Here is a 22,074-nt window from a genome sequence, read left to right on the forward strand (position 1 = left end):
CAGTACAGAACCCTCACTGCAGCTCAAGCACTTCAGGTGCTTGCACCCAGACCACTGAGGATCACCTAGGCCAAATAGGGAGCTGTCTCCTGGAAACAGGACATGAATCTCAACCTCAGATTAAAGGTCTAATGCTCCCTTCTTAGAGGGAAGAGCAGCAGCAGCAAGCCTGCATCTTTGTAAAGCCTTGGCATTCTGCTGCATTCAACAGTCTGCTGCCCTAGGCAACTGTCTACTGTGTTGGCTGGCTGCCTAAAGTTAGTACCTGTGGTTTGCCTTTGTTTGCTTTTCAGAGGTGACAACGGTGGCACGAAGCACAAATTTACACACTGAGTTTCCAAAGTCACGGCAGAGCAGCTGGAGAGCTATCACTGCTTTCCCAATACCACCGCATTTGCTGGAGGGAAGCTGCAAAACTCCAAGAAGGGGAGGTCATGTCCATGAGATCATTTGCAAAGATTTGGCAGACTGAAAAACGTTGAACCCTGGCTGGAAGACAGCTCTGATAAATGAGAAAAGGAGAGTTCCTTGTTCTACCCTTTATTGTTTTTCAAAAATATGGGATGTACTCAAGTGCGACACAGATTTTTAGCAAGTCCTATAAGGCATGCTGAAAGAAAACATAGGTCTCTTTCCATGTAACTCAAATGATCCTCATGTGTGCAATTTGCCCGGTTTCTCCCAGGCTTGGGAGAACTGGACGTACATTCTTGTTGTAAGGATCAAGAGCTTCTTTCAAGTTCCTGTTTATTCCTGCAACTTGACTGTGGTTCAATGCTTTTTTTTAATGCCACGCAACGTCCAGTGCATCCAGAAACATTTATTGCTCTCCCTGACATAAGACACTTCGCCAAGACTAGAAAATTTTTCACTTAAGTAGTCTCCTCTACTTAAGGAGCCAGAGATACATTGCCCTGGAAGGAGGGTTTACATGTGCTGCTTGAAAGGGAATCCCTGCCCTCTGGTTCTGTGCCACGGACCTGCTGGTTGACAGCACCAAGAGATGTACCATAATGTCCTGCTATACATGTGCTTCTGGCAGCCAGGTTTGGTTTTAACCACAGTTCTTACTAAGATTTCAGGAATCTCATTAAAGTCACATACTTGGCCATTCAGCTGAACCAGTTTTAGAAGGAGTGTAGATTTAAAAAAAAAAAAAAAAAAGTCCCTTAAAGGTAAAGTGCAACCCTCACACTGAAACCTAAATCATCTTTTATCCCACCGCCTCCCACTCATTTGGCCTGTGCTGCTCCCCTGCTGCCGAGCCATTCCTCTCTCAGCACCGTACCACCGTGTTGACCTTCCCAGATCTAAATGCATCATTTTATTTGTATTGCGATTAGTACTTAAGCAGCAACTGGAGTCACCTCCATAGGCCAAGATGTAGCTGGGGTGTTACAGAAGGTGTTAATAAAACCTTCTCAAAGTATCCCAGCATATCAGTCCTTTGTGTCTGCCTCTTTTGTCTTGACATTGTCTTGCCTCCTCGAATTGTTACCTGCTGTCTGTCTCCACTGGAAGGGCAGACTATTCCTGCTTCTGTCCTGCTTGTTTCTTTTGGAACTTACAGACTCAGTTTTATCTCCTGATGTGCTCGTGTGGTACCTTTTTCTGTATCTCATCACCTGTCACCCCTGCTGACAGATCCAGATTTCTTTTCACCACTACCTTGCTCTTTCATTTTTCCATGACTCCCCTGGCCAATGACATCCAGTCTCACTGTCACCCGGGCATGTGGTGCAGCAAATGCCAAGATATACCTGCTAGTCTCAGCAGACCCAGTGACAGCTTCTCCCTGAAGTTCCTCACCAAGGAAAGCAAAAATGGAGGAAAGCTGCAACTAAAGCAGAAGTATTAGACAACAAAAGAGGCTAGATACTAAACATTTTCATCATTTAAAACCAGAATAGGTATAAAGGACAGTGATTCTAGGAATAAAACAGCTTCTCATTAGTGAAAGATAGAGAATATATGTAAAGCCTTATGAACTTCGTCATTTATGCCATAGTATTTCACATGGCGGGCAACAAACTCACCTAGAGCAAGACCATCTCACCCACTACCAAAAAAAGGAGCAAACTCCATGGATACACCAGGACATGACCCTCCTCCCTCTCAAGGTGATTAAATGGTAGTTGTACTCTTACAGCAGACTATATCCCAGTGTTGAGCCCACTGAGACCAGCCCCAGACATCCCAAGGGAAAGCAGTGACCTGCGAAGCACCTGCAGAAACTGCATGTGCTAAAACAAAATCGGGTTTGATTTTTCAAAATCAAGAAGGAAGCAACATAAATCCATCCCTGCAGGTACATAGCTGCCTGGAAACCATCCATATTTACGATATTCCCAGGGACAGATCCAGGCCACCCTTTTCCATGGGAACTCTTATTTGCATGTTGGTGACCTCAGTAGAGAGCCAGAGACCTGAGCCGGAACATGTCTGGCCCAGTTTTGCACTTCTTGTTCCCATGACTACTAGAATACCAGGGTTTCTGGGACTGCAGCGAATCATCTGTAATCACAAACTGAAACCTTCTTAGCATCTTTAATTATATGGGCAAGACGTATAAGAAATAAGACCAGCTCCACTATGTATAGTCATAATCTAACAAATCACTAAATACATCTATTGGAAAAAAGTACCAAGCATTATCCTCTGCTGACCATTCAGTGGCTTATTTAACATGCCCACAGTGTCACAGCTTACTTGCCAAACAGGCACCCCATCTCCTTAATTTGCACTAACAATTCCCTCTTCAGAAATCGTTCCCCAGACCCCCCTGAAGGAGCCACAGGAGGTCAAGTTGAAACACAAGCCCAGGCAGGGTTAGGAAGTCCATGCTGCTGCTCCCCAACATCGCAGGTTTCTAGGAATTAAAGACTCCTACCCTTCAGGCCATCTAGCCCACACCTTTCCCGTGTTAAGTTTACATGGAGGATTAACCATTCTAGAGAGGAGTAAGACATGAGGAAAGTGAAAAGGCGAAAGTATGTCCCTCCTTTATTTGTTTTCCAGGGGCCAACCCTGGGAGCTGGTTTGTTACCTGCCATAGCTGACTGTGCCAAGGACCCCTCAAGCAGTGACAGGAGGGCAGCCCTCATCCTGCTAGACAGCTGATGCTGGCTGCAGGATTTGCATGAGAACTCTGGACTCAGATTATGGTGGTTAGAAGCACATACGTCAGCCCTCCTTGAAGATTAGGAAGGATAAGAGGACAAAGTTCTCCGACAGCACGAGCAAGCAGGCAGCGAAAGGCAATCCAAGTCGAAGCAACTTCTCTGCGGAGATTTCAGAACAGACCAGGGGATGGAAACAGCTTGATGATTTTTCTTCCTTCATCTGATCTTGCAAAGCACAGAGCACACTTCATCCTCCCTACAGGGGTGTCCAGCTCTCCCAGTCCCACTGGAGCTGTCCCAAACCGAGAAGATTTATGTCTCTGCATTTCACGGGCCTGGACTTCATTTTTGCTCTTAGTATGTATTCCTTTTAGTTTGTTCCATACTATAATAATTACATCAACTGGCCAAGAAAGTAAAATATTTAAAATACAGTTAAGCTGCTGCTGCAGTGGTTCTTAGCTTTTTAGGAGTGAATGACCAGGGGAAACAAGGAGATGCACAGTTACTGCTCTGTCTTGGACATGCAACATCTTGGTGTAGGTCACAGGGACCGGTGTCAGGCTGACTCGGATCAATAGCCTCCTGTCAGTTAAATCATTGCCAGAAAAGCTTGATATATACATTTCCAAAGGAAATAGTAAGCCATGGAATAAATTCAGATTTAATTTAATCTCTCTCCTTCCTGTTACAGTCTTCAAAGATGTTCTTATAAAGTCCAGTCTAATGAAAATAATATTAATGATCAGCTCTTCCTCCATTTTAGAATTGCAAAGCAGGCATGTACACCCCATACATTAGACCACACAGCTCTAACAGCCACTATTTTCCCCTTACCTTACAGAAAGGGAAAGGGAGGTGCCGGAAGGGCTGAGTAACAGGTTCAAAGTAGTAAATATGTGGTGCAGATTTACCTCCATTCAGCAAACCATTAAACCAGGTGCTTGAAAGTAAGCATACACTTCACAGTTTTGCTGAATCAGGATCAAAATTAAAATCTGATTGCTTTTTCCATTCTTTTGACCACCAGATACTTCTGCCATGAATTAAATGTTGTTCCTGCTCAAATACAGTGCATTCAAAGCACAAGTAATAAACAAAACATTTTGGGAATAAAGCCCCAGTGTATCAACTGCATCACTTACATAGTTATCACAGTTTCCAAACCAAAGAAAAAAACCTTTCCCAAGCATGCTTATTATATTTTGATATTGAAAATTATATATAGAAAAGGCTGAAACACTATAAATAAAGCCCTGTCTATATCAGAAGATTACACTGATTGAACCAATTTCAGAACTTACCTTGTACACTGTCACACTTCAGTGAAGGAATTTCCTGTTAATTCTGGATGCAACAGATTTAAGCTAAACCTGTTCAAACTGTCTGGGGAACAGACTGCATATACATTTGTACCCAAAAGATGATCATTTTATATCTCACCTTTATTCTAGCACCAATCATGTATGTGCAATTCTAACTGCAGAGAACAGAAGTATCCTATTTCAGATCTTGTTTGTAAAATGCTATTATAACATTATTACCTCCTTAAATAGAGTCTCCAGGTACAAATTTTCAGCAAAATGTGCATTCATGGAAACCTAATCTGGAAGAGCTATATCAATATATCAGTGCTGTGTAGGTTAGTTACCCTTTAAACCAAAAGCAAAGCCTTCAAAACTAAGATCTGTACTGATTTAACTAGACTGTTCAGTTAAATTGCCTTTTTTTTTTCTTTTTAAGTACATAAGGTCTAATATTACAAACAAGGGGTTGTGCCTCTTTTCAGCGACACATCATATGATCCCATGCATAAACTCAGTAAGCACCTTGAAAGCCGTGGTTTATTTGGGGTCCCTCCTTTGTCTGGCATCTCACCACGCACAAAGCTGGGACTCTTTCTCTAATTTCCAGTCTAAATTTATTCATGGTCAGCTCATGCCCATTTATTCATGTGCCAGCTTGTCCCTTAAAACTCAGGATGCCAAAACCAAGGCTGGAGCCTGACAATATGGTTCTGCTGGCAGCATTACTGGGGTAATAAAGACCTCTCTCTCCCACCCGGGGGGGGTCATTCCAGCCCTGTGCCACAGGACACTTCTCTTTCAAGGTGCAGCCCCTTGATGATACAAGCAGTTAGACCAGATAAGGAGTTAAAATGACTCATAATTAGACTTACAAAAAGAAAAGACCAGGTTTTACTTATTTAACCGCTGGGACTGGTTCACGTGGATATCAGAAGTGCTGTGGAGCAGGGCAGGAACACACGGCTGGAGGGGGCTGAGCCACAGCAGTACCACCTTCACCCAAGTTAAATTTGGATGGATTTGCACCGGCACTTCAAGGAAAGTTGTATTCCTGAGAGTTTTTTTGATTGTGGGTTCATTCCCTGACCGATTTCACAGCTCACTGCGACAGGCTGAGGGCACAGCTACACAGAGGGTGAACATCAGCTTCTTGGACAGGAACTACTTAAACCCATGTTGCTGCCAAAGCCCCTGTGTTATCAGAGCAAGGCCTGAAGTGCAATAACATGGTAGTAAAATGCCTCTGTATAAAACTACCTGCTTCGGAACAGATGAGGTTTCCAGTGTAGCAACTAGTATTTGCTGCTTTGTAAATCCTCCTCTGAGCAGAAAGAAAAGAGAACTGGAAAAGTAACTAAAATTGCTAGTGCACTTTACTCAAATTTATTCCTTTTCAATGACTTTGAATTTGACTCAGTTTTCAAAGCATATTATATAGATATTTTAACTGCCAAAGCTATCCAAAAGCTTTCCAAAAAAAGCTATGCTTTTTTCCTGCTTCTCTCCTCAACATGAACCGTGATGTGACATTTTTGCTGGTGGTACAGCCACTAGAATAGCATCCATCTTCTCCCCCCACAGCCCTGCTTGCCCAGCAGGGCTAACAAACTTGCTTTACATCAACACAACCAGTGCAAGTTGTCACCAGACCGGCTTTACACCCATCATGAGGTTTTCTGAGCACATCCCACACTCGACCAGTGGGGACTTTATCCTCCAAAGAGCTCAGCCCACACCTAGGCTTCAAAATGAGGAATCAGATTTCAGAGGTGCCTGTGGAAAACTGTGCTTTTCCTTTCCTGCTTTTGACATGAAAAATGTTGTAACCACCAGAAGCAAAAACTCCAAGAGGTTAAATTATCTGGAAAACGAAGGTGCTTATCTAACACCTCATCTACTCAGAAAGTAGTGTACAAGCCCATGAATGATGGACGCTGGAGAATTATGCCCTAAGTGTTCTAAGAGCCCAGCTGGTAGTACCCACATTTTGCAGCCCTTCCAATATGTATTTAAAAGTCACTGTTCCTGCAGCAGGTGCAGCTAGGCTGGATAAGGGTATCTGATTCAAATTGTTATGATCCTGCACACTTCGGAAAGGCACTTGGATGCTTTCACTTCTAATGCCAACCATTTTTTCAATCCAGTTTGCTACCAAGAGCTGAGGAAGGGCAGGACTGCTTCTTTTGACACAACGTGGGTTGATGTCACCTTTGAATGATCATACATCTACAGCGCCAGATGGTGTGAGATTGTCAACAGGTCTCAGAATCACAGTTGAAGAAGGAAAGAAGTAATTACTGAATGATTCTCAACCCTGATGAAAATTCAGGTAAGTATACGGTCGTGCACTAATTTGTCAGAGGGAAGGGCATTTTCTTCAGAAGTAACCAGAGCTTGGAAGACGGAGGCTAAAATCCTCTCCTGTGGCCAAACTTTACCCTGGGCACAGGGTGGATATCAGGTCAGGTCCCCTGCAGGGACAGCCTGCCTCCCCTCCCCAGTCACTGAGGCTGCATCGCACCTTTATGCTAATGGTACTCTTTGGCCATATAACATGTGGCACTTAAATTGCACTGCACTGGCATTTCCAGCAAGGAGCACGTACAAAGCCAACAATTTGGCACGAACAGTCCTTGCTGCGGTGACTTCGTCTGGAGCTCTGCTGATCTAGGCAAGGTGGGGATCTGACCCTGTGTCTGGTGACTACAGCAAGGGGTCAGGTCGGGACCTTGCCTTCCCAGCACTGCTGCTGATTTGCTTAGCCATCTCCTTTTGGTTATAACTAACTGAGACTCTGAAATTCAGCTTCTTCATCTGCCAGGGGGAGGTAAATTTATTTCAGGACTGGTATTGTGATCCTGCCTGTGGATGCTGTGATACGTTACAGGATCTAATGCACTTAAAGATCATTCAGTGAAAATATGTAGATACAGTTATTATTAAGTCCATGCTCACAGTAATAACTCAGGCAGAACTTACAAAAACCAAGAGAACAGTCGATAGTAGACAGCTCTCTTTCAAAGAAAGAAATGTGTTTATTCTTCTCTTGAAGCTAAAGGGAAAACATGAACCCAGTGGGAGAAATCCAGTGGGTTCAGTTTTTCCAACTGCCACTCAAATAGGGAAAAATTAAAATGATCTATTTTATGCTGCCATCTAAAAGCATATTTGCAATACTGGAGATTTTTTTGCTTCATTATCTTCAACATATTTATCCTCTCTGGCAATATGTTTCTGAATATGTTGACTAGACAGGACTAGGGAATTCCTGTAGGTGGAACAGCTGTACATCTGGAATGCAATCTTGGCTTTTTTGGACAAATACAAAGTTCTTGGCAGTGAAAAATGTGTTTGTCCTGAAAAAAATAGTGTATTTGTAGAGGAGGTAAGGACTGCTTCTCTTGCAGTTGAAGGAAGCATGCTGCACTGCACAGAAGGGTGGGTGACGTGTGTGATGTCTTGCATCCTTGCTTGCAGGTGTGGACCACAGAAAGCTGGTGTATGAGGATATATGCACCCATCCCTGCAGGGGGCAAGGTGTAGGAAGAGAGAAGGAATTGCCTGAGTCTCTATATTGCAGGGAAAGCAAGAAATCCTATTAAGGATTTATGCCGTTCCAGCAAAATAACTTCCTCACTTGAAGCAGAAGCCAGCTTTTTCATTGTCTTTACTTCACTCACGCTGACAGCGTGCAGTTCTTCAGTCAAGCCCGGTGCCAGTTTTGTACTGAGAGATTCATCATTAGGAAACAGGCTACCAAGCTTCCTAGCTCCTACCCCTGCTCTCGGTCACAATTTCAGTTGCCTTTGGGATGCATTTCCCAGGCCTCGAGTGAACAGCCCTCACATTGCTGAACACTCACAGAGAGAAAACAGTTATTTATTACATGAATGGGTTTCAAAATACAGTGACATACACGTTCAATATGTTCTAGAGAAGGCATGTATGGGAGATGTCTGAGAAGACATTTGTGCGTGGTGTGTAATAATTATAATATGTTTTCATTTACGCAGTGTCTCCTCCACACACAAGGGAATATAATAAAATGTAACTAAACCAGCATATCCTTACAAATAAAGGGAGAGAGAGCGTTTCATACAAAGGTTAAACAAAAAAATCTGTTTAATGTCACATTGGGGATTAGAGGAACTGGAGTAAAACAAACATCCAGAACAAACTTTGAGGGGTTGCTTCAGGAAAAGCACGTGTGTGAGTGTGTGCCATCACATCTGCATATTCAATACATCTTGCTGGGACAGCTCAGGGAGAATAGGAAGCTGGAAATTTTCAGTGTGGGAGTTAGATGGAAGAATGTGAACCATTCTAAACAAAACATAGCAAAGTTGCCAGCTGACTTGATAAAATGCCAGTGCTCTCTAGGATCCCTTGAAATGGAGCTGAGGACTGGCCTCGCCGTTCAGGCAGTGGGTAGGCAGCCAGCAGATCTGGGCTGTATTCCTGGCCTTGCAACAAACCCAGCATGTGACACTGGAAAGTCATTCAGCCCTAAGCTTCCAAAAACCGATTTCATGCCTATATTTCTGGGCACCTAGCGTGAGATGATATGAGCCCAAACATCCAGGATTTCAAACAAAGTTAAGCCGCAGGTACTAACTTCCCATCCATGCAGAAGATCCGTTTTGAGGCTCAGTTTCATCGTGGATACAATGGGACTGAAACCTGCAAAGCAACCCAAAATTCTACAAAGCTGCAGGTATTAGATGATTACATAGATCTCTAATTTTACCAAAGGAGAGATGCTACGGCTATGCAAAGGAGTATTATTTAGCTACCTGTTGTTTCCCACATCCTGGCAACCACTGCCATTCTATAAACATTTTCACAGGTTTCAATACATCTGAAGGTTTTTGTTTACATTTCCTGCTTCAGGGCATCAAGGAATAACCTTACGAAAGGATTCACTGTTCCAAAAGGAACATAAAGAATATAGACCAGGACTTCTGGCAGTAAGTGTGGAACAACAACACCGACAAGACTAGGAAAATACTAGATCTCAGGGGTGAAATAGTGGAAAGAAAGCAGCTTTTCCACATAATTTAGTCAGCATGTATGCTGGGGGAAAAGGAGTAAAAGCAGTTTTTCTAGCTTATGTTTTCCTGTGCACACACATTTAAAAAAAAATATTTGGAACCATCTGGATTAAAGAAAGTCGTGTTCTCATTGTACATGACAGGGTCTTGTCACAGAGAAGATTATACTGTAAGCAAAGGATTATTGTGTTTTTTCTGAATGGCGTAGAAACAAGTTGAAAGAACTAGCTTAGAACAGAGATCTTCTTTTACCCATTTATATTTCCACTTCCAACATGGTGAGCTTTGTACTTTCTTCCCACCCTGTCTGCGTCTGCCCTTAATTTTACCCCTGCATTCTCAGAGAGGATTTTCAAGATCTTTGTTACACACGGGTAGATAACATGCATTGGTGAATTAAGCAGTTTGAATTGGGTTTTAGAGTGTCTACATGTATCCCAGAACAGAAGCAAGAACAAAAGCAGTTTCTGAAAGGCACCTCCTTTTGCCACACCTCTCTGTGCATCCCATGGAGTTGCAGCAAGCAGGTAACTTTCAGAAAACAAGGGGAATTTAGCACTAACAGTTTCTGTGCTGTTACTTTTAGGAACATGTTAAAGTAACCTTCCTTTGGCCAGAACTAATGCAAATCCTCCATTAAGTATAAAACTGTATTTTGTATCTTTATCCTGCCTTCTATAAAACTGGTTTTTGTAACTCTCACCTGCAGTTTCTGCCGGGCTCTAACTATGACTGATTTCCACAGCCTGTTTCCAAAACAGTACTGCCCTAATTTTCAGTTTTCCTCTAAGAACCTACTTTGGAGACGATGCTTGTAGGGCAGGCGACAAAACGTTGTCTGATTCTAGTCAACTGCCAATTTTAGAATGCTATTTACTACCTGAAAATGTGCTGGTGGCCACGGCCCAGAGAGGGAGGAGTTAATAGTTAAAAGTAACGCTGTGGTAATCCACAGGTACAAAAATGCTCTGTTTTAAGAACCAGGCAGCTACAGCTGTACCGTCCCTGGGCCAAGCTTACCTTCGTGCAAGGTTACCTCTAACTCTTGCTGTCATAAGAATGTATGAGTTACCCATCCCTGGACCTCGCTCCTGGGGGCCCCATGCAAGGCATGACCGGAGAGGACAAGCCCAGCTCCTGATGCCTTCTCTTCCTTGGAGCTTCTGACAGAGAAGACACCAAGAATCTTACCTGGTAGCCAAATAACCCTTACCTGGCAAGCTGGCCAGTGTTGCTACATTTGCCCTGACTGCATGGAAACCTTTGGCGGAGGGGAGGCTGCTCCCACTCGTCTTCAGCCTCAGCCAAAGGCCAGAACATCTCCACCCCAGGCTGAACGTGCTGGCTGTCAGTGGAGCTACACACAAACGGCATCCAGCCATCTCCGCTGGGTTTTGGACAGAACAGCCGTTACAGAGGAAGACTTCACAAACCTGCTGCTGTAACAGGTACCACACAGCACGTTGGACACACATGTTTCTGCTGTAACTGCAGGGGCTGTCCCTTTTAGATCAAGTTGTAGAGGTCTCAGAGTTCAATCCCCAGGAATGGCTTATGAAAGCAATTACTACCTGAAAGGTCTCTTTGTTTTTGTGCCACTGCTTTTAATAATAATGATTACATCAGATATTTTCTGCCATCTCAATCTTCTTTGGTACTGCTAATAAAGAAATGACAAAGCCCAACACTTAAAATAGCACCCAGTGCAATGAACTGCAACTGCCGAGGCTTCAGATTTTACGTCCTACCCTCCCAGAGCACTTTCCCTTTAATGATTTAACTATTGAGTACTGAGCTTCTTATAAGCCACGAAGGGTGTGACACGTGTGGCGGAGTCAGAGAATCGCCTGCGGCCAGGGGCCCAGGTCGCTTGCTCTAACCACCAGACAGTCCTGTCCCACAAGAGCAGACCAAAACATATGTGATAGGTACATGGCATTTAAGTGCAGCTGCCTGGACCATAGTATATTATTTTGGTTCTTTAAGCGATCCTTTCATTTGTGCTTGGTTCAGTCTGTTACAGCAGCAACAGTTGCTGGCCAATTTAATGGCAAAACTGGGAATATAATCCAGACCTCCCACACTTTACATCCTCTGACCATTCCTCCTCATACCAGCATAGTTATATTCTTGTCAGCTATTGACTGACAAGTAAAATCAAAACCTGAAGAAAACACCTAAATCCCAAAGGCTCAAATTTAGAGCTGGAGTCTGCACTGACACATCAGCTCTGAATTTTGCCCCAGCACCTAACCACATATTCACAGTACGCTGTATTTCGAATAAACCACCCCCGACACCGGGAAACACATGGCAGATCAGAATTGTTTTTTGCAGGAGGAACCATGTAATCCTAAAATACAAGCGACATGATACCTGCAAAGTACAGAAAAAGCACTAGTTTTTAATGTTTCAGAAAAGCTTCATAGTGACCTAAGCTTCGCAACAAAGCTCTGCATGCAAGAGGATCCTAATGTTACCATTTCCAAATAACCCACTGATTAGTTACACGTTCTTTATAATAGCTGGTCAAAAAAAAAAAAAGATCATGACAAGCATGAATTCCAAAGGAGATCCATTCACTTAACAGCCCTATCCTGATTTAAATATGAGCGTGTGCATGTACACAGATATGTATATATGCTTATGAATCTAAATTATGCACATTACACATCTGCTCTGCCTACACTTAAATGCATAACTTAAATGCATAATAGAGATCTTTGTCATGTAATTACTCGTTGCATTCACAGAAGCGTTCTAGGGGATCATTTTCGCTTTACCTTCAAGAAAGGCTAAAACACGCTGGCGCAGCTTCTCTGACACCTTGCTAGGAGCAGAAAAGCACTGCAGTAGTAGCCAGGAGTCCACTCAGCATGAAATGCTGACGAGCACCACGTTCTCTCCATGACAAGGTGACACCCTCATTTTCCTGAGTCATGTCAGAAGATAGTGGCTTAGGCGTCATCAATGCTAAAGGACCGTTTTGGTCTCATTGATACACAAAAAACGTTCCACAAATTGACTTTTAAGAAGTTCCACTAAACCAACTCTAAACCCAGTTTAAGACCATGGGTTGTATTAGGTTTAGTTGATTTTTGTGGATGCGCTGCAAATCTGATGAAGGTCTGGAAGCCAATTTGTGAAGGACAACTGTAGCCCCCTGGAGCGTGGCTGACATTAGAATTTGAACCAGTCCCAAACCAGTGTCAACTGAACTACTCATTAAGGCAGTTGCATGTTTTGGAGAGGTGAAATTTCCCCACTATAGTTCAGACTGCGGCAAAATGCTTTAAACTGAGAAGTAATGTAGCGGTGTGCTGGACAAAAGGACTGAAAACCCAACATCAGGTCGTCACAGGAAATTATCTAACAGATTGTATCAGGCTACACCCCAAAAGGCACCAGCCTACAGCCTCTGCAACAGATGAGGGAGGCTAAGGCGGTCCATGCCTTGTTTCTTTCAAGGGTGGAAGTAAAAGCATCACTGTTTGAAATGAAAGCCTAGATCTCCAAAGCTGTTTGCATGACTGAGGCTCCTGCCTCCCTAATATCCCTTTGATCATCTTAGTCATAGCGAGTGGAGCGCATGAATCCAAGCTGCCTGTCATCTCCGCTCCCTCAGATGCTGGGATATGGGACAGCGTGTTTGAGTGGGGCAATGAAAGGGATTAGCAACTGCGGGGCACAAGAGAAGGCAAGGAGGAACACAGTCTCAAGGAGCTAGTTCATCGAAAGAAGTATGGTTAGGCAAGGTGGGAAAATAGATTACTTTAGGAATTAATTTAAGGTTAAAGGGATCAAAAAGAGAGAGAAGAGTTAGCAGACCACGGGCTTTATGATTCAAGCAGTTCTGTGTCATTTCGATCCTGCAGTGCTGGTGGCCACCACCCATAGGTTAAGAAGAGGCCAAAGGCCAGGAATATTCCTGTGGGTAAATTAATGAGTTTTCAACTCCACAGCTGAAGCCATAAAAATGCAGAAAGCACAGGGAGTAGGGTGGCAGAAGAAAAGGAAGGTTAGGGAAGGATTCCATATTTGTTTTCTCTTAAATGATTAATTTGAGCCAAAAGCTACCCTGCAAATTGAGAAGCAAAAGAAACAAACACGGGCAGACTGAGATGGCAGCTGCAGGAAGACCTGGTGGACACTATGCCCAGCAATGCAATAAAAGATACAGGACAGACGATGGGACAGCTTTATCAGCACGACTTACTTCCAATCACAGAGGCCACAAGTGAGTCACACAGATTCTCCTGAACCTCTGCCAAGCAAAACTGTCCAGCCTCCACTGAACACCAGTGGTAATTGGGGGGAAAAAAAGAATGAAACATTTATCTGGCAAGTGCTTTCAAAAAGAGAAAGCGGCTGTTGGGAGCTGCTCAAGGGGCTGGAATGCTGGAGACAGTTCCAGGGGGACAATCAGCCATCTGAGTGCATACCAGGCAGGCAGGGAATTTTAATAAAACGCAGTTTATCACACGGTGATTACCACCTCCTATTTATACTGTATGAGATCATTTAAAAACATGGCATGTATTTCCTTACTTCTGGAAACACAAAGTCAGCTGACCAACCATGTGATAGATTGGCCCTTTTCACACACTTTTACTTCATCTTTCTAAACCTCTATTTCCAAACATCTGTCACTTAGATATGTCAGAAATAAAAATCTACTGGAAAAATATCTTCTGTGCCTCCCCTGCCCCCACAAAAAACCCAGCCCCACAGCAGATTAGGATTAGGAGTCCAAATTCCAGGGCTGTTCCATTTAACATGTAAATCTTAATTGTTCACAAGGAAGCAGACGCTCAAAGTATACGTGTGAGAAAGGGAACTGCAAGGTCTCCAGAAAATGCACCATCTATTTCTAACCTTTCCTGGTTGCACACAACAGGTGTTACAGACACAACGTGCTAAGACATAAAGAAAAAAAGTACTTCAGGTGAGCTTTTATGCCTTAAAGAGCACGCCTTTCCTCATTCCTCCTCAAATGTGGTTTGAAGGCAATGTGAAGGCTGGGAGAGAGGAAATACTGCGTTACTTCCATGGTAAGATTCTGCAGTTGAATTTGGGATAATACGGTAAAAGACTTCATTAGCACTCTTTCAGAATTACTTGTATAACTTGCTTGTAGCTTTGCCAGTTATGAGTAATGCAACAATCACCAAGATACACCACCACCACCTTTATACCACATTTCTCTCACATGTTGCCTGGTGGCTACTGGACTCAGCCTTTTTGTAAGCAATCCCGCTGTCTTCAGCCGAGCAATCCTCACCCAGGCAGGCCCACGCAGCCTGCGAGACGCCGCACCTTTCACCTGCTCCTCACTTCACAGAAAATCTCCTTTTCAGTTGCGATGCTCAACAACTGGTTTGAGCGCAGTAGGTCTGCAGTGCGGCTGCTCAGCAAAATGTATTGCCCCTGATCTTTTTCTTATTAACCCAACGGTTAACCACCACCCCTTCAACAGCACAAAACTAACTAAATAATGCTACAAGGACAATTCATACTGGGTGACACCCCGGGACAGCATCTGTGTGGGACTGTGGCCCCACGATCATTAAAACCAGGTCTACACATTGCTGGATCACCCAGGAGTACAAATTTGATCGGGACTGGGCCAAGGCACATGATCACACTTCTGCTGAATGAGCCAGAGCGCACAATACGGAGCCAACGCCAGTTTTAGGCTGGCCATATGCCAGCCGCAGGGGTGCAGACGATACCTGATCTGGCTAGAGTTGTGTACAGTGATACCTGATCCAGCATAAAGCCTGCTAGTAAAAAGTTAACCTGTTAAAAACTTCTTGAATTAACTTGAGCAGGGAGAGTGAATGAATACCAGGTTAGCGCTTCACATCATGTGGCCACCCCATTTTTGAGCCAGTAATAGAGGAGTCGCACTGCTGGCTTTTCTGCGTTGCCAAACCGCAGGCTAATGTCGATAGCAATGCTTGTATGCATGGGGATCTCCTTGAAGAATCAGGGCCTCAGAGTCCTTCAACTTGCCTTGCCTCCAATTTAAAGCAAAAAGGAAAGGAAAAAGTAGAAGTCTAAATGATTAACCTCTAAGTAGTCAACAGAGTCTACAAATACGGAATCTGTACATGGAGATGGAGCCACAGGCATTTCTGTAGCAGATAAATTTAGATGATGATTAAATAGAGCCTGTCCCTTCAGGTGAGTGAAACTCTGTACAGCAAACACATTGGTTACTAGGCTGATTTTTGTAGTATTTTAGTAATCTGAACGGTATTAAGAATGCACCCTGTTGTGCTGAACAAATGTGAACTTTATTTTTTTCTTTACAGCCCTTTGGCACAGATGTGCAGTCCTCTTTTGAAACTGTTCTGAAAAGCCTTACCTGATCTCTGGTAGAACTTAACCCATTTTTAATGCTGCACAATACTGCCCACTGTCAAAACATGTGCAGCCACCCTTGCACGAGGCTACAGACCTGTAGGAAACATGGATTTCAAACATTCTTTTTTGAAATGGCTCGGTTTACGTGAGTACTTCAATTATTTTCAGAGCTACCTCAAGGAAACCGTTAGCTGAAAGCAGTTTCCACAAGTTTTTCCATTTCCTATCACAGAGGCCCTGCAATGGTCCACCCAGAGGTGTAGCAACCTTGACAGTTACCCAGGTCTCCGAGCTCTTTGCAGCCGCGCTCCTATGGCTCCTGCAGGGACGCACAGCCAGAGGGGTCTCGATCTTTGGTCCTCAAAGCTGTCCCGCAGCCTCGAGGCCGAGCCGCCCGTGCTCCCGCAGGCACGGCGAGGCAGTGGCCCGTGCTCCCCTCGCCCCACGCAGCGGCACAGGCCGCCGTCTCTCCCTTCTCACGGGGTCCGCCCGCGCCGGGCTCCCCAGGGAGCTCAGGGCTTCGTTCTCCAGCCGGCCCACCGCGGCCCTGGGCAAACCGCGGCGTGGGGCAGGCTGCCGGGCGGCGGGCGAGGAGGGAAGCCTGCGGTGAGGGGGCCGGCGGGCCCGCCATCTGCGGCCCGACCCTCCCCACGGCGCGCTCCGCCGCCCCCGCCCAGCCGGGGACGAGTCACCCAAGGGTGACAACGCGACGCCCAGCCGCGACCTCCCCACGCTGACAGGGCGGGAAGGGGGGCGACGTCGGCCGGCGGCGCTCGGGGGGCAGGGCGCAGAGGCCCGCGCACCCCTTACGGCGGCGGAGCGGCGCTGGCGGGCGGGGGCGGCGGGCAGCGGGGCGCCGCGGCGGCGCAGCAACGGTTAACGGCGGGGCGCAGCGAATGGGCCGCGCTGTTTCCAGGGCGACAGCTCGGAGTGTTCCGGATCGTACCATTGCGCAAGCGGCGGGGGGGGGCGGGGGGGGGGCGGCAGAGACGGGGACGGGAGAGAGGGCGGGGGTAATGCGAGCGGCGCCGCCGCCGCCAGGCCCGGCCCAGCACCGCCTCCTCCCTCCCTCCCTCCCTCCCTCCTCCCCCCGCCCCCCGCCTCGCCTCCTCCCCCTCCCGCCCGGCCGGAGCGCGGCGCCGGGGCCCAGCAGCGAGCGGCGCGCGGCGGAGCGGAGCAGGCGGCCGGCGGCGGCCGGGCCCGGAGCGGCGGAGTCGGTACCGGCGGCGGGGCGGGCCGGGCCGGGCCGGCGCGACCCCCTGCCCTCGCTGCCTTCTCGCCGCCGCCGCGGGATGCAGGCGGCCCGGGGCCGGGGGCTGTGAGCGGCGGCAGCGCGGAGACAAAGGGAGGCGGCGGGGCTCGGCGGCCGGCACCAGGGACGGAGCGCGGGGGCCGCCGCCGCCGCCGGGGCGCACCCGCCCGCCCGCCGGGAGGCGGCACGATGCGGCACGGGGCGGCGCGGCGGCAGCAGCGCGGCGGCAGCAGCGGCGCGGCCCGCCCGGCGCGGCGGTAGAGGCGGCAGCCGCAGGGCGCGGGGCCGGGCCGGGCCGGCGGTCGCGCAGCAGCGTCTCCCGCGGGCCGGGCCGCGCCGCGCCGCCCGGGCCGGCGATGTGAGGGCGGCGGCGGCGGCGGCGGCGAGCAGAGGCGCGGCGCGGCACGGCGCGGAGCGGAAGGCGGGCGGGCCCCGAGCGGAAGCGGGCCGGGCCCGGCGGCGAGGAGGAGCGCGGCGCCGGCGGGGGCGGCCGGGCGCGGGCGTGCGATGGAAACGCACATCTCGTGCCTGTTCCCCGAGCTGCTGGCCATGATCTTCGGGTACCTGGAGGTGCGGGACAAGGGCCGCGCGGCGCAGGTGTGCACGGCCTGGCGGGACGCCGCCTACCACCGCTCGGTCTGGCGGGGCGTGGAGGCCAAGCTGCACCTGCGCCGCGCCAACCCCTCGCTCTTCCCCAGCCTGGCGGCGCGGGGCATCCGGCGGGTGCAGATCCTGTCGCTGCGGCGCAGCCTGAGCTACGTGATCCAGGGCATGGCGGACATCGAGAGCCTCAACCTCAGCGGCTGCTACAACCTCACCGACAACGGGCTGGGCCACGCCTTCGTGGCGGAGATCAGCTCCCTGCGCTCGCTCAACCTGAGCCTCTGCAAGCAGATCACGGACAGCAGCCTGGGCCGCATCGCCCAGTACCTCAAGGGCCTGGAGGTGCTCGAGCTGGGGGGCTGCAGCAACATCACCAACACCGGCCTCCTCCTCATCGCCTGGGGCCTGCAGCGCCTCAAGAGCCTCAACCTGCGCTCCTGCCGGCACCTCTCCGACGTGGGCATCGGGCACCTGGCGGGCATGACGCGCAGCGCGGCCGAGGGCTGCCTGGGCCTGGAGCAGCTCACGCTGCAGGACTGCCAGAAGCTCAGCGACCTCTCGCTCAAGCACCTGGCCCGCGGGCTGGGCCGCCTCCGCCAGCTCAACCTCAGCTTCTGCGGGGGCATCTCGGACGCGGGGCTGCTGCACCTGTCGCACATGAGCAGCCTGCGCAGCCTCAACTTGCGCTCCTGTGACAACATCAGTGACACAGGCATCATGCATCTGGCCATGGGCAGCCTGCGGCTGTCCGGCCTCGACGTCTCCTTCTGCGACAAGGTGGGAGACCAAAGCCTAGCCTATATCGCACAGGGCCTGGATGGGCTGCGTTCCCTCTCCCTTTGCTCCTGCCACATTAGCGACGAGGGCATCAACCGCATGGTGCGACAGATGCACGGGCTCCGCACCCTCAACATCGGCCAGTGCGTCCGCATCACTGACAAGGGCCTGGAGCTCATTGCCGAACACCTCAGCCAGCTCACGGGCATCGATCTCTATGGCTGCACCCGCATTACCAAGCGGGGCTTGGAGCGCATCACCCAGCTGCCCTGCCTCAAGGTGCTCAACCTGGGACTTTGGGAAATGACTGAGAGCGAGAAGGTCAGGTGAGAGGAGGGGGGCACCCCGAGACCTCCATCTCCTCTGGAGGGACTCACTGACTGACTGACTGACTGACTGCTGCAATGGAGGAGAGAAAGAGAGAAGAGAGGGGCACGCACAGAGCCATGCTACCCACACACCCTGGCACTGGAGGGAGAAATGGAGAGAAAGAGTGTATATCCTCAACCCTTCTGTGTTGCCTACCTACCCTTGCTCTGGACGAGGAGGAGGAGGAAGGGTGGTGGGGCAGGAGGAGAGAAAGCACCTATCCTTTTTCCAGGTCACGCCTCCAGCTCTACGCTGGGGAGACAGAGCTCCCCCTTCCCTCACAGCATCCTTCCCTGCGGAAGAGGTAGAAGCCCACATTCGTTATGCACTGGGGCTAGAGACACCCCTCTTTATCCCCACTCCCTGATTCCATCCCCTTGTGCACTAAGGATGGATAAAGGCAGACCCTTGTTCTGCCACATATCCAGGATAGATTATTTTTTGTTAATATAAAGGAGAGTGGGAATGGAGATGGGAACAAACAATAACAACAGCAGAAAAGGCTTCCTAGCTACACTTATGTACCCAGCCACCCAGTCATTCTGCGCTGGGCACAGACACAGCTTTTAGTAAAATAACCATTCCACCTCTGCGCTTGCCCCTCCCCTGTCAATTGGGAATTGTGACAAATACTGCTCCCTAGGTACATTGGTATTTTTGGGGTTGTTTTTTTTTGTTTGGCTTTTTTGTTGGTTTTTTTTTTTTTTTTAATCTGTTTTCATTCTCCAGTTCCATGTTATTTTCTCTGGTGTGGGCAGATGCAACCTCCCACTATTCCAGTTCTCCACTGCACTGAGACTAGGGATAGCTTCAGCCTTTTCTTTTGTCAGTATGTTTCTGTGTCATCCTGCACTATGGTTAATGGAAAAGCCTAGGCACTCCATTCTCTCTCCCCCCATCTCTCTACTGGAGATGAAGATACCATTTCCTTTTTCTCTTGCCTCTGTGGGGCCTGGACAGAGACCCCAGTCTCTTAAGCCTTCCTGTGCACTGGGGGACACTGAGGAGTTACCAAGAGTCGTCTTCCCTTTCATCATTCTCTCTTTTTCTCCCCTCCTTCTTGGCAACAGGGATAGACATATCCAGCTACATATCCATTCCTCTTTGGGTTGGGGTGAGCAGGTAGAAGGGGTGGCTAGCTCCCCTCTACCCAGGGGACTTGACGAAGAATCTCCAGTTTCATTTCTGCTTCATTTGAGATACTGTGACCTGTTCTTATTTTGAAATGCATAAAAAAAATTACTGCTACAAAAACAGCCTCTTACTCTCCCATCTATCCCTTGCTTATGTCCTGTAACTGATCCCAGTTTTCCTCACTCATTCTCCTCTTTACAGTATTCATTTTCTTACATGGTTTTATTTTTAAAGACATATGAAGTTGCTGTTCTTGTGGATTTTTAAGTACATTTTTTTTCTGCTGAATATATTCTATATATATAAATATATATATGATGTCTGGCTACCTCGTTTTAATTTGTTACTTCCCCTTCCCCCCCCCCCCCCCAAAAAAAAAAAAAAAAAAAAAAAGCCCTGGAATTCTTACAGGAAAGAGATTTTGAGACTGAAACATTTTTGTGCCTAGACTGGAATAATGCCCCTTGGGTTTGTTCTTCTTTTTCTCCACCCCCCCCCTCCCCTCCCTTCCCTTTTTTTTAATTTCTGTTTTTAAGCTTATCCTACTGTGTCCCACCTTCACATTCTGGTTGTGCCTCTCCCTCCCTCTTCACCAGGGACTGGGGACCCGAACTGTGCTTTTACTCTTCTAGCACAAATATGTAACATGAGAATCCGCGCTGAGGATTGGGCTACTGTTAACAGAAATGTGTAAAATGCAAGTTTGTTTAAAAAAGAATTTATATATATAGATATATGCAAATGCTTTCCCCTCCCCTCCCAAATCACCTACAAAAGGTCACTATGCCAGGCTGCCTGTTTGTAGGTGGAGAGGAGCAGAGCTGGCCTGCAGGCCCCGAGGCTGCAATGTGAAGGGGAGGAGACTGAAGTTCATCTGTCTTATCTCTGTTCTGTCAATAAAATGGAGCTGGGTCTTTAGATATTTTTTTTTATTATTATTTTAAAGAGGAAGTTTGGGTTTTGTTTTGTTTTTGCCTTTTTTTTTAAAAAGACAAATATCATGGCTTTTTTTTTTTTTTTTTTTTTTTTTTTCTTCTTCTCATCTGTTCAAAATCTCGAATCCTCCACAGTAACAGGCCAGACCACGGAGTTAACGCAAACCCAGAGACCCCTATGGATTAATTGTACTGTTTGTGAATTTGTATAAAAAAAATAACAAAGATCCTCTTAAAACATTTTATATTCTTACAGTAAAAGGTTAAACATATTTATATAATAAAAGAGGAAATATGAAGTATGTTTTTAAAAAAAAAAGCTGTATCTGTGTTGTCTGTGCTTTTTAAAGATGTGTATCTATCTGTCTATCTGTTGGGTTTGGTAAGTATGCTGTGCGACTCATGCCGGGGGTTTGGGGCTGCTCGCTCTTTTTCCAGTGAGCGACAGAGGAGGAGAAGGAAGGAAGAGAGCCTGGTGCCTCCTGTGCAGGATGTTGAGTAACATCACCATGAAGAGCTCATAAGGAAGGGGTTTGGGAGGACCGGCCTTCTCTGCAAGGGCGCTCGCAGCATCTGTGGGGAGAAACGAATTTCAGCTGCCCGGCGGTGTGAAGTGTCAGCTCAGTCTGAGGTCAGACAAACCCAAAGCACTGCAGCTCGCTGCCAAGCCAGTGAGTGTTCGGTGGCTGACAAAGACATTTGGGAGGGGGTACAGAAGGGCTGTGTTTCTTAATTTTTGAAAGCTCCAGGTAGATAGCTAAGGGTTTTTTTTTGTGATTTAAATTGAGGCCCACCCTGGGTGGGAGACCCATCAAATAAAAACATTTCCCAGCAGTGACAACCACCAAAAAGGGTGCCCTCACCAGCACATGAGGACCTGGGAAATCTGAAATGGCTTGGCTGGTTTCTGCTGCCCAGGAGAAGATTAAAAAAGTAAAATGGGAATGTGTTAAAAAAAAAAAAAAAAGTTTGAATAATTAAGGTGTCCTTTGTCCTATACCATAATCTTTTGCCTCAACGTATGACTTTTAACCTGATGGGGTCTCTTGGTAGCCTTCCACGGTGTGGGTTTTTTATTGTTGCTGGAGATGGAGCTAAGCGGTGCTTACAGGGCAGCGACAAAGCCCGTCTCCCCCAGCCCGGCGGCGGGGCTCG

General features: G+C 47.6%; 2 protein-coding genes across 2 annotated transcripts in view; one reads left to right on the plus strand and one right to left on the minus strand.

Annotated features, from left to right (window-relative positions):
* The window catches only part of WNT5B (Wnt family member 5B), a 72,975-nt gene that overhangs the window by 19,640 nt on the left and 31,261 nt on the right, over positions 1 to 22,074 (minus strand). The window lies entirely within an intron of this gene.
* Positions 17,474 to 21,009, plus strand: FBXL14 (F-box and leucine rich repeat protein 14). Its single transcript, XM_080393544.1, has one exon. The coding sequence runs from the start codon at positions 17,609 to 17,611 to the stop codon at positions 18,809 to 18,811; it is 1,203 nt and encodes a 400-aa protein (XP_080249670.1). The 5' UTR covers positions 17,474 to 17,608; the 3' UTR covers positions 18,812 to 21,009.

The sequence above is a fragment of the Falco punctatus genome (assembly GCF_963210335.1).
Source record: "Falco punctatus genome assembly, chromosome: 6".
Taxonomy (NCBI): Eukaryota; Metazoa; Chordata; class Aves; order Falconiformes; family Falconidae; genus Falco; species Falco punctatus.

Excerpts from the sequence above, each read along its gene's own strand:
- FBXL14 (XM_080393544.1), top strand. The coding sequence starts at position 17,609 with ATGGAAACGCACATCTCGTGCCTGTTCCCCGAGCTGCTGGCCATGATC.